This window comes from Ciona intestinalis, chromosome 9 (genome assembly GCF_000224145.3).
Source record: "Ciona intestinalis chromosome 9, KH, whole genome shotgun sequence".
Lineage (NCBI taxonomy): Eukaryota > Metazoa > Chordata > Ascidiacea > Phlebobranchia > Cionidae > Ciona > Ciona intestinalis.
This window is the reverse complement of record NC_020174.2, coordinates 2,030,033-2,042,753: the sequence shown is the minus strand read 5'-3', so window position 1 is coordinate 2,042,753 and position 12,721 is coordinate 2,030,033. Positions and strand designations below refer to the sequence as shown.

At 37.1% G+C, this 12,721-nt stretch overlaps 1 protein-coding gene and 1 long non-coding RNA gene across 2 annotated transcripts in view; both read left to right on the top strand.

The window, feature by feature from the left end:
- The window catches only part of LOC100178745 (sodium- and chloride-dependent GABA transporter 1), a 10,836-nt gene extending 1,795 nt beyond the window's left edge, over positions 1-9,041 (top strand). Inside the window, exons 5-16 of the mRNA XM_009861288.3 lie at positions 30-191; positions 578-779; positions 1,138-1,270; positions 2,088-2,222; positions 2,491-2,594; positions 2,749-2,873; positions 3,792-3,904; positions 5,192-5,320; positions 6,192-6,291; positions 6,757-6,863; positions 7,962-8,138; positions 8,506-9,041. Coding sequence (XP_009859590.1) covers positions 30-191; positions 578-779; positions 1,138-1,270; positions 2,088-2,222; positions 2,491-2,594; positions 2,749-2,873; positions 3,792-3,904; positions 5,192-5,320; positions 6,192-6,291; positions 6,757-6,863; positions 7,962-8,138; positions 8,506-8,682 — 1,664 coding nt within the window. The 3' untranslated portion in view covers positions 8,683-9,041. The remainder of the gene's footprint in view (positions 1-29; positions 192-577; positions 780-1,137; positions 1,271-2,087; positions 2,223-2,490; positions 2,595-2,748; positions 2,874-3,791; positions 3,905-5,191; positions 5,321-6,191; positions 6,292-6,756; positions 6,864-7,961; positions 8,139-8,505) is intronic.
- A 1,593-nt stretch (positions 9,042-10,634) lies between these two features.
- Positions 10,635-12,391, top strand: LOC113474485. The gene is made up of 3 exons (XR_003396143.1): positions 10,635-10,761; positions 10,932-10,967; positions 11,336-12,391. It is a non-coding gene; the product is annotated as an uncharacterized LOC113474485 (long non-coding RNA).
- The last annotated feature ends 330 nt before the right edge of the window (positions 12,392-12,721 follow it).

Sequence of the window (12,721 nt, the reverse complement as noted above, 5' to 3'; positions counted from 1 at the left end):
CAGTTGTCATTAACTTTGTTTTTTTCCAGGAGTCGGATTCTGCATGATGATCATATCGTTCATGGTATGCGTTTATTACAACGTTATTATAGCCTACAGTTTACATTTCATTTTCAACTCATTCACGTCAACTTTACCATGGTCGACGTGTGGGAACGATTGGAATACAGAGTTCTGCCGAACCAACTACAGTAAGAATTTGTTTTTCATTACCTGCCTTTGTTTAACTCCGTAGCAACACGATTATCGGGCTATGTTGTTTTTGACGTATGAGCCTGGCGCCGTTTTTAAAACGGCCTACTCCCGCAGTCTAATTTATCTAACATTTTTTTATGATAAACGAATTCCCATCAAAAGAAATGCTAGCAGAATATAGTACTTTGGGCTAAGATGGGTTACCGTCAGCCCACAGTATCCCATTTATCCTGGTTGTGTTTTAAATTATAAACAGCGCTCTCTTAAAGATATGGTGCTGTAAATATTCGGTATTTACCGGGACTGACGGAAAGTGGGAAAATGTCCCATCTTACTCCACTTAAATATAATTTTTGCCGTTTTAGTTATACTGTTATTTTAGGTTCAAATACCACTATGCCTCCCGTATGGACTGGTATTGATTGCGGAAAAGGCAAAGGATGGTTCGAAGATATAATGAACACGTCTGTCAATTATACTCAGTTAAACAACGTTTCCTATATGGGCCATAAAAGCTGGACAGAGAGCATAGATGTAAACGGTTCTTGCATCCAATTTAACACTTCGTCCCAGGAATATTTCTCGTAAGTTTAATACACCGTATTTTATTAGAGTTATTAAGTTTAATTTATAACGCGTTTTATTGGGTTTAACGAACTGTATGCCGCGGCACCCTGCTGTGCGGTGAAACGAGTTCAAGATTTTGCAATAACTTAGGAAAATATAACTTTATGTTTTAGGTTTTAGCAATAACTTAACTTCAAAAAGTAAAACTCCAGCATTAACTTACATTTTAAACTAAAAAATGACATGTATGTAATTTTAGAAACGTTGCCCGCAAAAAAGACGAAAAACGTTAATTTCCTACACTATCATATTTTATTCTCTAAAGACTTTTTTTGATATTTATTTTGCTGATTACTAATAATTCAAAACCCACAGACGAAAAGTTCTCCGTTTGACCGACAGCATTGCTACATTGGGTGGAATACAGTGGGAGTTGTTAGGATTCCTTGCCCTTGCATGGGTCATCGTGTTTATGTGTTTGTTTAAAGGAGTCAAATGGTCAGGCAAGGTATGTGGTGGTTATGATACAATATAGTACTGTGGAGTAAGATGGATACCGTTAGCACATAATGTCCCATATTTTCTAATCGTGTTTTAACAGTTAACAACGCCTTTTTAGAATCTTGACGATACGGTTATATATACTTTCTAAATATTCTTTTTTTTACCACCAAATGGGATGATAAACACAATGAAAACTTGAACCATCTTACCCCAATCTACTATATATTGGGTATTTGTTTCATGCACCTAGTCCTAATCGAAGGCCTAATATTTCATTTAAAAAGCTACACCTCACTGTGAGTTTCTGTATGTTGGGTTTAGCAGATGCGCCTTTTAATTGTCACTATTCCCGAAATAGTTGTATACCAACAACGTATTTTAACAACTTATGTTATTTTGAATTCCATTTACTGCTTTAATTGATTCTTTGTTTTCCTTGGAAAAAATCAATGTTACGTAATTTGCAAAAAATCGTTAGCGCCTGTCTTTTGAAACAAATTTCACAGCGTTAGCGATCTGATAGCGTTACTCTACAGAGAGACTCACACACTTATTTTAGACTTTGTACATTGACCGTAATTGATTATTCTATACTGTAGGGAATTTAGACCATACAGTAGTAGAGGAAATATGCTTTACTATGTGGCATAGTTTCTTAAACTTCCTTAGTTGTTCAGCATATAACTATAAGCTAAAAGCGACCTTTGTTTATGTATGATAGAATAAAAGTACCTTAGACATTTAAAGTTAGGTCTGATTCACACCTATAACATATACGCCTGGCAGCAACAACTTATATTGTATTAATTCGTTTTTTACAGGTTGTTTATTTCACTGCCACTTTTCCGTACGTTGTTTTGGTGATTCTATTGATCCGTGGTGTTATGGAGGAAGGTGCTATGGATGGAATACATTATTATCTAACACCTAATATTACGCGATTGCAGGACGTGAAGGTATAACTACCGCATATGCATCTTTCACCATAGAACATCGGCTAATGTGACGCAATTTCCTCTCGCGGCCTTCCTTGTGGCCAACACCTTTTAAGGGACCATGATTGTTTGCTTAGCCATAGAATTGTGCCACTACTGTTTTATATTCACCACCTCAAAGGAAACTGTATTTACTTTGCCTACTTTCCTCATTGTATGCCCTAATAACTGCAAAACTAGTTGCGACAAAATTTAATTTACTTTTTTCTCTATTGGTTTACTTTTACAGGTATGGTCCGATGCGGCTGTTCAGATCTTTTATTCGCTGGGTGCAGCGTGGGGCGTCCTGCTTTCTTATTCCTCGCTTAATAAGTTTAATAACAACGTTTACAGGTAACTTTACGATTGCTTCCGTGTGCTGAGTCCCCATAAACATTTTGCTGACTGCTAAAGTTGAAAACAACCTTAATATTTCTCTTGTTAAATATCGATTTCAGTAATATCAATAAGGCGAGCAATAAATTGATTGAAATGCCCTGTGTTATAGAGACGCGGTGTCCATATGTTTTGTAAATTGTTGTACGAGTTTCCTTGCCGGGTTTGTTGTGTTCTCAGTCCTCGGGGCGCTGGCATTTCAGACTGGTAGAGATATTGAAGACGTTGTTGATCAAGGTACGGATATTTGGGGGTTATATATGTAATGGAATATTAATATACCTCGCGTGCCTATATACTCTATGATATAACCAACGTACAAGTTGATAAAGTATAGTAGGGTGGGGGAAGATGGGCACATTTTTATTCTATTTTTTGACCCATTTGGTAGTAAACAAAGAACATTCAAAGAACTATAAACTTTATTCTCACGAATCCCATAAACTGTTCTTTAACATTTAAAACACAATCAGGTTATTTGGATAGTATGCGCTAAATGTGTCCCGTCTCCCCCACCCTACTATATAAAGTCAGGTCGGTTTACAATATTCCGTTCTACACTTGAACAGATAAATCGAAAGTAAAAAACGGAAAACATTAATGTCAAATCGGTTTGAATTAAAATCTATATCCCCTTTGTAAGCCCTGGTGATGTTTCGCCATATGGCAGTCGAAACGTCGGTTCTTTAAATCACAAAACAAACAAGTGTCATAAGACCTATTTCACATTTATAGAACACCCGGCAACGACATATACATATATATCCGTTTTGTCCATATATGTTTGATGTATATACCTCTTTATGGTATAAGCCTCTTTAAATGCCTAGCATAAGTGTGCATAAGTCCACTTGTGACATAACAACAACTATATTAGCACCATCACCGACACTTAACGTTCTAATCAACAATAGGGACCAACATTCCGATAAAATGAGGTAACAGGTTGGGGTGAAGTGGGACATGATTTCATTCTCTTTTCGCGTCCCATTTGGTAGTAAACCAAGAACATTTACAGAATCATGTAACTCCATTTTTACCACCCTAAACGAGCGTTGTTAATTGTTAAAAAACGATCAGGGGATATGGGATTTAAGTGCTAACGATATCTTTTCTTACCTCCCGTAGTAAACCTAAGATTTCTGTTCTTTACAGGAGCCGGACTTGCTTTTGTTGCCTACCCTGCTGCCGTTGCCAATCTACCAATTGCCCCATTATGGGCGTTCCTATTTTTCTTCATGCTTTTAAATCTTGGTTTGGACAGCCAGGTGGGAACGTTACTGATTCATTTGCTTGCTACATGACCGAGAGGATTGCGCAATATTTCCCCACAGTATGTTAAATGATTAGTGGCAATTTGGGTAATCTGAAAAATCGAATTTCGAAAAAAAAAAAATTTGAAACAAAAACTGAATAAACTTCTTAGCAAATACTAAACTTTATTACATATGGCTGTACACTGAAAGCGCCGGATCCTTTCTGTCATGTTGTAGACATATGTTAACTGTTCTTCTTTAAGCGTTTCACTCCGAGCAGGTACGTGGAGTTTTGTTTTAACTATAAATATAAATTGCGAAACGTTAAACGCGAAATTCTGTTAAATTTTCTGACAAAATAACAAATATCTTTATATGCTGTTACTGCAACAAAACAGAAGGGCGTTTTAACAGTTGTATTTTTTCGTGGTTATATTTGGTAACCCTTTTGTTTTTGCAGGTCTATTGTGTTTATACATTTTTATATTTTTTTATAATTACGGAAATAGCCGTTTGGTAAAAATGACCATTCCATACGTCATGTTTGCATGTTACAATTTGCACGCCAAATGCAGTATAACTGACGTACATTATACCTAATTATGACTGCTGAAGTAGTTAATGTCGACAACTAACCCCGTGAATTTCCTCTCTATGCATTATGTCCGCTAGGGGCAGGCCTGGGCACCGTCGATGAGTTTGCAAGGTCCTCCGACTCACGCCCGCCCCCCAGTGTTCGGTAGCCGGTAAACAGTGAAAAATATTTCGTAATTTTAATCTAGTCGAATATTTCGTTTTAATTCTTCACTCACCTACCAGCACTTTTAATTTCTCTTCATTCTCATCATGGTAAAATCCTATATAACACAAATAATGTAACTTATAACAAAAATGGTGTAGTTTTTATCCTCCAAACACGCGCACACGTCATTAGTTTCTCAACCATTGATAAAATAACTTGTAAAGTTAAATTAATTCTTCATAAATACAATCTTTAGTCCCAAAGTCCCAGATTTTTCTATACATTTTCGTTTTTTGTTCTAACTTTCCCCAAATTTTCCATTCCCTTTTCTATTCAGCATCGATTTATTAACGAACTCCTCGTTCCAAGAATCGATTATGTGACGTAATAATGCAACCTCGATGCCAAATTTCTTTTTAGGTTTTTTTCTTCGTGCGCGCTTTCAAAACTCTCCCATCTCTTTCATGCTGGTAGCGCAAATCTTCGTCAATTTTTCGCAATCCCTTTTTATCCCAGGGTTCGTATATAACTAGCTAACCCGTTTGCCTTATGTATAGTTTGGAATGATCGAAGCTGTGGTGTCTGGACTTCTTGACGAAGTATCTTGGTTTCGAAAAAATCGTGTCAAATTCCTTGCCGGCCTTTGCTTTGTACAATTCCTACTAGCAATACCGATGGTTACAGAGGTAGTTACAATATTACAATATCTTTTTTATCCCTAAATTAACAATGGCATTAGGTAATTACCATGTAAATTACGGCAGTGTTATTACAGTGGCAGAAAAACAACCGTTTAAGGCGTAAAACAATTCTATAAAAATGCCTTTTCAAATCTCGTTATAACACTGCATGCTTAAAAAATGGTATTTAGAAAATTTCCTTTGTGATACAAAAACAGTTTTATGGCCCGAAACTGTATATGATCTCCCATCTATTACCATTAAAGCCCTTGTCGTCTACTTTCGGGGAAGCGACAGGCTTTAATATCCGGTTGAGGTCAATGCGGAAGCACCCTTGATGTTAGGGTAGCTCAACTCTGGCCTAAATTTTGTTTCATGGCGTGGCACACTATAGGACCTCATTACAAAATTAAAAATCTATAAAACTGGTCTAAACTCATCAAATTAAATTAAACAGAGCAAAGTTGAGATACACTTTTAAAGTTTTAACCCAACGACATACCGGTAGTTGCAATACACTTTAAACCCAGCGTAAAATACGTTTAACTGTCATCTGAACTAACTAATAGTTCCTAAATCGTTGGCCTAAAAGAACCACCCTATAGGGTGGGGAAAGATGAGGCACCTATAGCACATAACATTCTCATCGTGCACATAACATTCTCTTCGTGTTTTAAACGATTAATACCGGTCTATGGGAGTTGGGGAGATACGGTTTAATAATTCTTTAAATGTTCTTTGTTTACTACCAAACGGGGTGAGAAAATAGAATGAAAAAGTGTCCTATCTTCCCCCCCCCCCCCTGCACAATTCCAATTGTTCTTTACCACTTAATATACATTACAGTTTACGTTGTAACCAATTTGTTTTGTTATAGAGTGGGATGTATTGGGTTACATTGATCGATTGGTACGCGTCCGGTTTCCCGTTAATGTGCGCTGCTGTGTGCGAGATCATATGTATTGCCTGGGTTTACGGTAAGATATATTTGTTACTGTATCCTGTATGCATGTTGCTTCTATAAATTATACTGCTGTAACCAGTATATACATTTTGCTGCTTAAGCAGTATATTCATTTTGCTGTTATATACCAATGTCTAATTTTCATATTATTGTTGACAACACTTCAAACTACACACACATACGTTATGTATACAATATATATATAGTACTTTGGGGTAAGATGAGACCTTTAGAACGTAATATCCCATATTTCCTGATCGTGTTTTTAACAATTAAGAAGCTCTTTTAAGTTCTCGAGTCTACGTTTGTATATTACTGTAAATATTCCTTGTTCACTACCAAATAGAACAATAAAAGATAATGAAAAATGTCCCATCTTACCCCACATTACTATAAATAAAGTTTCATACAAAAACCTATGCTGAGTCCATACGAGTTTGTGGTGATTGTGACGTAACAAAATTTCATTGTTTTACAGGCGTTGATCGTTTCTTGTACGACATCCGTTGCATGATTGGACACAAGCCGTTCTTATGGCCCTGGTGGAAAGCTACATGGAGCTGTATTACTCCCATCTGCATATTTGTAAGTTACTAAGAACTATATGCTTTATAAAGAACTTGAATGAATGAATTTAATTATTTGTTCTCGCGTTGCGGGGCAACGACAGTCGTTATAATATTAGGTATTTTGTTTTATACACCTCGTGCCCGCTTACGAGTTACCGTGTATATCACTATGTCACTTTGGGGGTTGTTGTGTTTTATGTCGCTTGGGAGGCAATTTAAACAACCGATAAAGTGCCACTAAGTTAAAGCGATTGTCGTTTAGTATCTTGCCAAACGACACATACTTAAATAATAGCAGCATCGCGCCTCGCGCCTGTAACCTTTGGACTGGATGCACAGACGCAACATCACACTAACCACCGTTTTAGGAAGCTGAAAAAAACGGTGATGTAACGGTGTACAGTTACCAACGCTTTTTTAACCGCGTATATGTTATGTTAGTAAAGAGTATACACGCTAAAATGAAATCTATACTCTGTTCGGTGTCACCTCTAAAGTTTGTTTACTACTCCTATTATAAAGTTCTTATCAAGAGCCTGGGGTCAAACGGGTTCGTGGAAATTTTCCAAGTAGTTTTAGCGCTTGTGTGAGTCAATGCAGCTAAATATACTGAACAGTTTGTTTGTATACTGTAACACAAATGCGTTGGTTTTATATTTATGGAGTAAACTAAATAGAACTTATGCATTAAGTTGATTTAACAATTCAGTTTATTTATAGAGCAATGTATGTACAGTTATTTTAATGCGCTGGTTTAATGATTATAAAAACATCACAACTAACTATACCGTCTATGCATTAAATTTTGGGTTATTTGAAAACTGTAACTGGCTTTATCCTCGCGTAGCCGAAAAACGACAGCCGTTGCAATACGGATGTTCTGTTTCATACACCTCGTGCCAGCTAACGAGTTACCAATTTATTCAACCAAATATGTATTCATTTCAAGGTTCAATGTAACAATAATTTTATCATAACAGTTAGTCATAAATATTCTTTATTTACCACCAAATGTGACAAGAAGTGTGAATAAAACCACCAAATGTGACAAGAAGTGTGAATAAAACAAGTACCACCTTACCCCCCTACCATAACATATTTTTATCCTTAACAGTTGATCATGACTGCTCATCTTGCTTTCTATTCACCCGTCGAATATAACAAGATTGTTTATCCCAGCTGGGCTGAGGTTGTGGGCTGGCTTTCTGCTTCGGCTTCAATTCTTATGATTCCTGGATGGGCGATTTACCAACTAAATTACCACCCAAGAGCTAAGGGTTCTTTGCCAGAGGTAAAATTTTATTTTGGTTTATTTTTTTAAATATGAAACGCTTCACAATTTTGCGTGTCGAATAAATGTGACTTGTTTACCCTCGCGCGCCCTCTTACGAGTTGGCTTTCTTTGTGTGTAATTGTTTTTTTTTTTTGATTTTTGTTGTTGTAATGTTTGGATAACACTTTAGACAACCAATAGGGAAAGACTAAGTTGCAGCAATTTTCAGAAAAGACATAGCTAAAAGAAACATATGCCCGCAATGCTTGAGCTTTGTACTCTAACGTTTGGGCTCGAGGCATGCGCCCGTAACCACTTTGCCACGGCGCCGCGTTTTTTATTAGCACAATCCGGAACTGTGTTTTACCACAATTCTAATTTTCAGAGGCTGGCTGCTATTTCTCGCTGTGACGCGGATTGGGGGCCCCGAGATCCCATGATCCCATACAAATACAGGAAACAAGCGGAGCCTCTTAAAAGCCGAGTGCATTGTTGTAGTTCAACAGAAAGTTGCGCTTCGGATTTATCAGACCCTCCTGTTTACAAAGTAAATTCAGTTTAAATTTCTCCAAGACCTGTCTCGTTACAAAAACTTTTACAAACTGTACATAATTATACAACGAACTCTTTATCTTCTTCTGTGTTGCGGTTTGTTGCCATGCAATGTCACCTTTTATCGATGTTAAAACATCAGATTTTACCCAATTTACATCAAAATTTCCACTGATGAAAAATATTATATATTTTCAAAATCAATTATATTAATTCGTTGACTGCGTAAGCCATTCTTTGTTTCTCGTTTCTTTCACAACTTATTCGTTTAATTATCGCGAAAGGATAATATTCCTTTGTACCCGGTCCAATGAATGTGATTTGTGTATAAGCTTGTAGTAAATATACTGTTGTATGCACTGTCAGAACTAAACTTGAGACTATTGTTTATTGTATGCTCTGTCAGGAAACTCGAGAAAACAGTTAATCATTCATCTAACAACGTCTACTGTTTATTATTAATCTGTCACGCGAGCCATATATGCTTCCGTTCGGTCGCTACCATATCACAAAGGTGTCTACCCTCGTTGTTTTGTATACAAGGCAAGAGATAAATTTCTAAGAAAAAAAACTTTTGTTATTGTTGATGAATGTTTAAATTTGGCTTAAATTTATTATTAATAAAAATTTTACTTCCTTGGTTAAAATATCGTAGGTCGTAGTCGTACGCAGGGATAGGACAGCTTTTTATTATTATATTTTTCCGCCCCATTCGGTAGTAAACAAAGAACATTCAAAGAAATATACCCTCACGACTCCCGTAGACTGCTGTCAATTGTTCAAAACACGATTAGAATGTATTGTGTGTTAAAGGTGTCCCATCTTACCCCAAACTGCTTTGCATTGTATTGAGGAGGCCACGCATGGTACCAGTATTCTATCTTACTCCATAGTAGGCCTACTATAAGTGACGATAGGAGCTAGTATTGTACATACGATCGTTGTAACGTGATACTCGGCACTAAAAGGAACTGGTTACGTCAGCATCCTGTCAGCTCCTGCATTCACTATTTGAATTAAAAGGTTTTTAAATTACAGTCTCAAAACGCCACCTACCGAATGATGTATGAAGTGTCTAAAAGAAAAATGAATAAATGTATTTAATTTATCCTCGCGCGGTGGTACAAGGACAGTACTTTTACATGGCCACTTACGTGCGTAATTATACAGTACTAAAAGCATAGCAGACAATAAAAAGAAGGGGAATTTAAATTCACCGCGTCGATCATTTTGATTAGGCGACGTCTCCCGCCTTTTGTTGATTCCACGGGCATATAAAACGCCGTTTTTACAACACGTTGCAACTGTACAAGCTAGTTTGGATGAAGCAGCAACCTAGCTACACTGTTTGGATGAACTCAGTTCAGGATTATACTTGTTTCTTCTACAAGAACTGAAGTTGAGTGTTTATTGCTACTGCTTAGTATTACCTAACAATAAACTATGTTTTTAGTTAGTGTTATTTACCTATAAACTAATATTTTACTGTTTAAACTAAACAAATGACTATTTATGAGTATATTACATAAGTACATGTAAATCTATTATAATTAGTACTGTGCCTTGCGATTGGTTTTCATAATTAATTTTTAATGTATTTTAATATTTAACAATCTTATTTCAGAAACTTCGCCACCGTTCACCGTTCTGGATTATATCACAATACACGTCACTCGCGACATGACGTCATTTACATAATCGCTGCGTTACGTCACTATTCGTCTCTATGACATCGCGTCATAACCGCTTCGTCATCGCTCGTGATTTTTACGTCATAGTCCGGTTCACGCCCGAGAGCAAACGTTTGTGACGTCACATTGCGGTTTCTTTTATACGCTTGCTTTTCGCGACATTTTTTCATGGGGCCCCATGCGCGCTTCGCGTCGTCGCAAGGCACATTACTTATATTTGCATAACGATTTTATTCTAAAATATATTCGTGCTGTTAGCTGGAAATAAAACAAGAAGATCAAAGATTTGGTAAAGTATAAATGACAATAGGCATTGTTACGTACACCAGTTCTTTTCTAGGTGACATCAGAGATGTGACGTCACGAAGTGGTGATGACGCAACAGAAGAACCCACTTCGTAAGTTGTTTGGTTTCGTCGCAAACTTTATCATTTGAAACAGCATTTTTGAATATTTTAGAACCTGGTATGTGACGTCACAGAGGATCAAGAGGACAAACCGCGAATGATGAATAAAGGTAATTGTGACGCCCTATTGTAAACCGACTTTAGATATGTTATTGTTACAGAAAAGTAAGCGATATGCTGCAAAAGAAAAGCGCAAGGTACTGTGTAATATTTCCTATTACCATTATCATGAAATAGTATTATGTTGCCAAAGTATGTTTTCAAAGTAAATAATGGTTGTTAGAAAGTTAAAACAAATCCTATTTCCACATCACTATATGAAATGAACTGGCGGTAATAAGATGTGTCGTTTGCAATAAGATTACTGTGGGGCAAGGGGGTTCCGTTAAGCACATAATTTTTTTTTTTCTAAACTTGTTTTTAACAATTAACAACACTATTTTATATGGTCGCAAGACTGTATACTGTTATATAATTCCGTAAATATCCTTCTTTGTTTACTACCAAAGGGGACGATAAAGAAACGGGCCATCTTACCCCAACCTAATTTACGTTTGTTTTGCAGACAAAGAGTAAAGACGAGCAAGACGATGAAGATGCCGGTTTGAGGTTTTGCTTAGGCTTACGGAGTTGTGTGTTGTTGGGGTGTGGTTGCTGGAGCACTCTTACAGTGTTGCCGGATTTGTGTTTGTGTCTCATTTTTGCTGGACCTAATGTGGCCAGCCTTTTTGTCAGTCACTCCTTTAGTGCATTTTGCATGTCACTGAAATATATGCAATGAAACTATGGCAAACATCTTGCTGGATCGGATTTTGTTTTTGTACACGTCATTATGTGTTTCTTCTGCAAAGGTCGAATCTTTTAGCGATTCTGTATTGTCCCAATCACTTGGTAATAACGGCATGTTGGTACACAAATACTTTAGTAATATCCACGCGCATTATAATATAGACGCAGTTAAACTTTTAAATTTGAAATCCCTCGTTTTTCACTAATTAATTGTTCTCGTTGACCAGTTTCTGTTCATGACCCCCATTAATCTGTTTCTGTTTAAAAAGCCTAATTGTGACGCTGGCCACGTTACAATTACGCTATACGTCGATGGGTCTTTGAGGCCCTGCGTTCGGTGCGGTTACGTCACGGTTCTAGATTGAGCTATGTTATACTGTTGGGTTGTTGCGTGGACGTCACCGCCAGTGATGCTACGCTAGTTTTAGGTCACTACCGGTACAGTGATGCTACTCCCAGGAATTTAGATCACTATTAGTGCGGTTCGCAATATCCTGACTCAGTTTCATGGCGGTCGAAGCGGTGCTTAACATCCGAACGATATTATATTGCGTAAAGATGCGACGAGAGTATCGCGGTACCAACATGGCGGCTTGTCAGGCGATTGGGACATACGGAGCCGTTATTGGCTTCGACTCCTTGTGGCCGGACATAGAATAATTTGTACACAACAGATGATTATCCTTCAGGATTTGAACCATATTTTCTTTGAAGATGTTTCAATGATTATGTCCGTGTTAATTAACTTTTTATAATCGTCCATTTTTTGGATATGATTGAGCTGTTGTGTGTATTGCATGTTTTTCTGCACGTTTTGTATTTGCACCTCGTATTATTTTTGTCTTTTTGTCGTCGTTGTCGTGCACATGTGTATGTGCATTCGTTGTATCATTTTTGTCTATGGGGGTTTCTTTAACCTGCGCGGACAGTAACATCCCGCAAAGGGTTTCTCACCTAAGTAGAAACCCACTACCATTGGCTGGGGGCTTGTCGTGCCGTAGTGGCTTTCCACCAACGCCAGCCACATCAATTATGAAGGTATTTTAATCCTGTTTTCATTTTTCAGAAGGTAATTAATTCCTGGACACCTTTAGCGATCGCTGTAACAATCGTATTATCGTAAATTCAAATAAATCAAAACAAAAACCTGAATCGCAGTTGA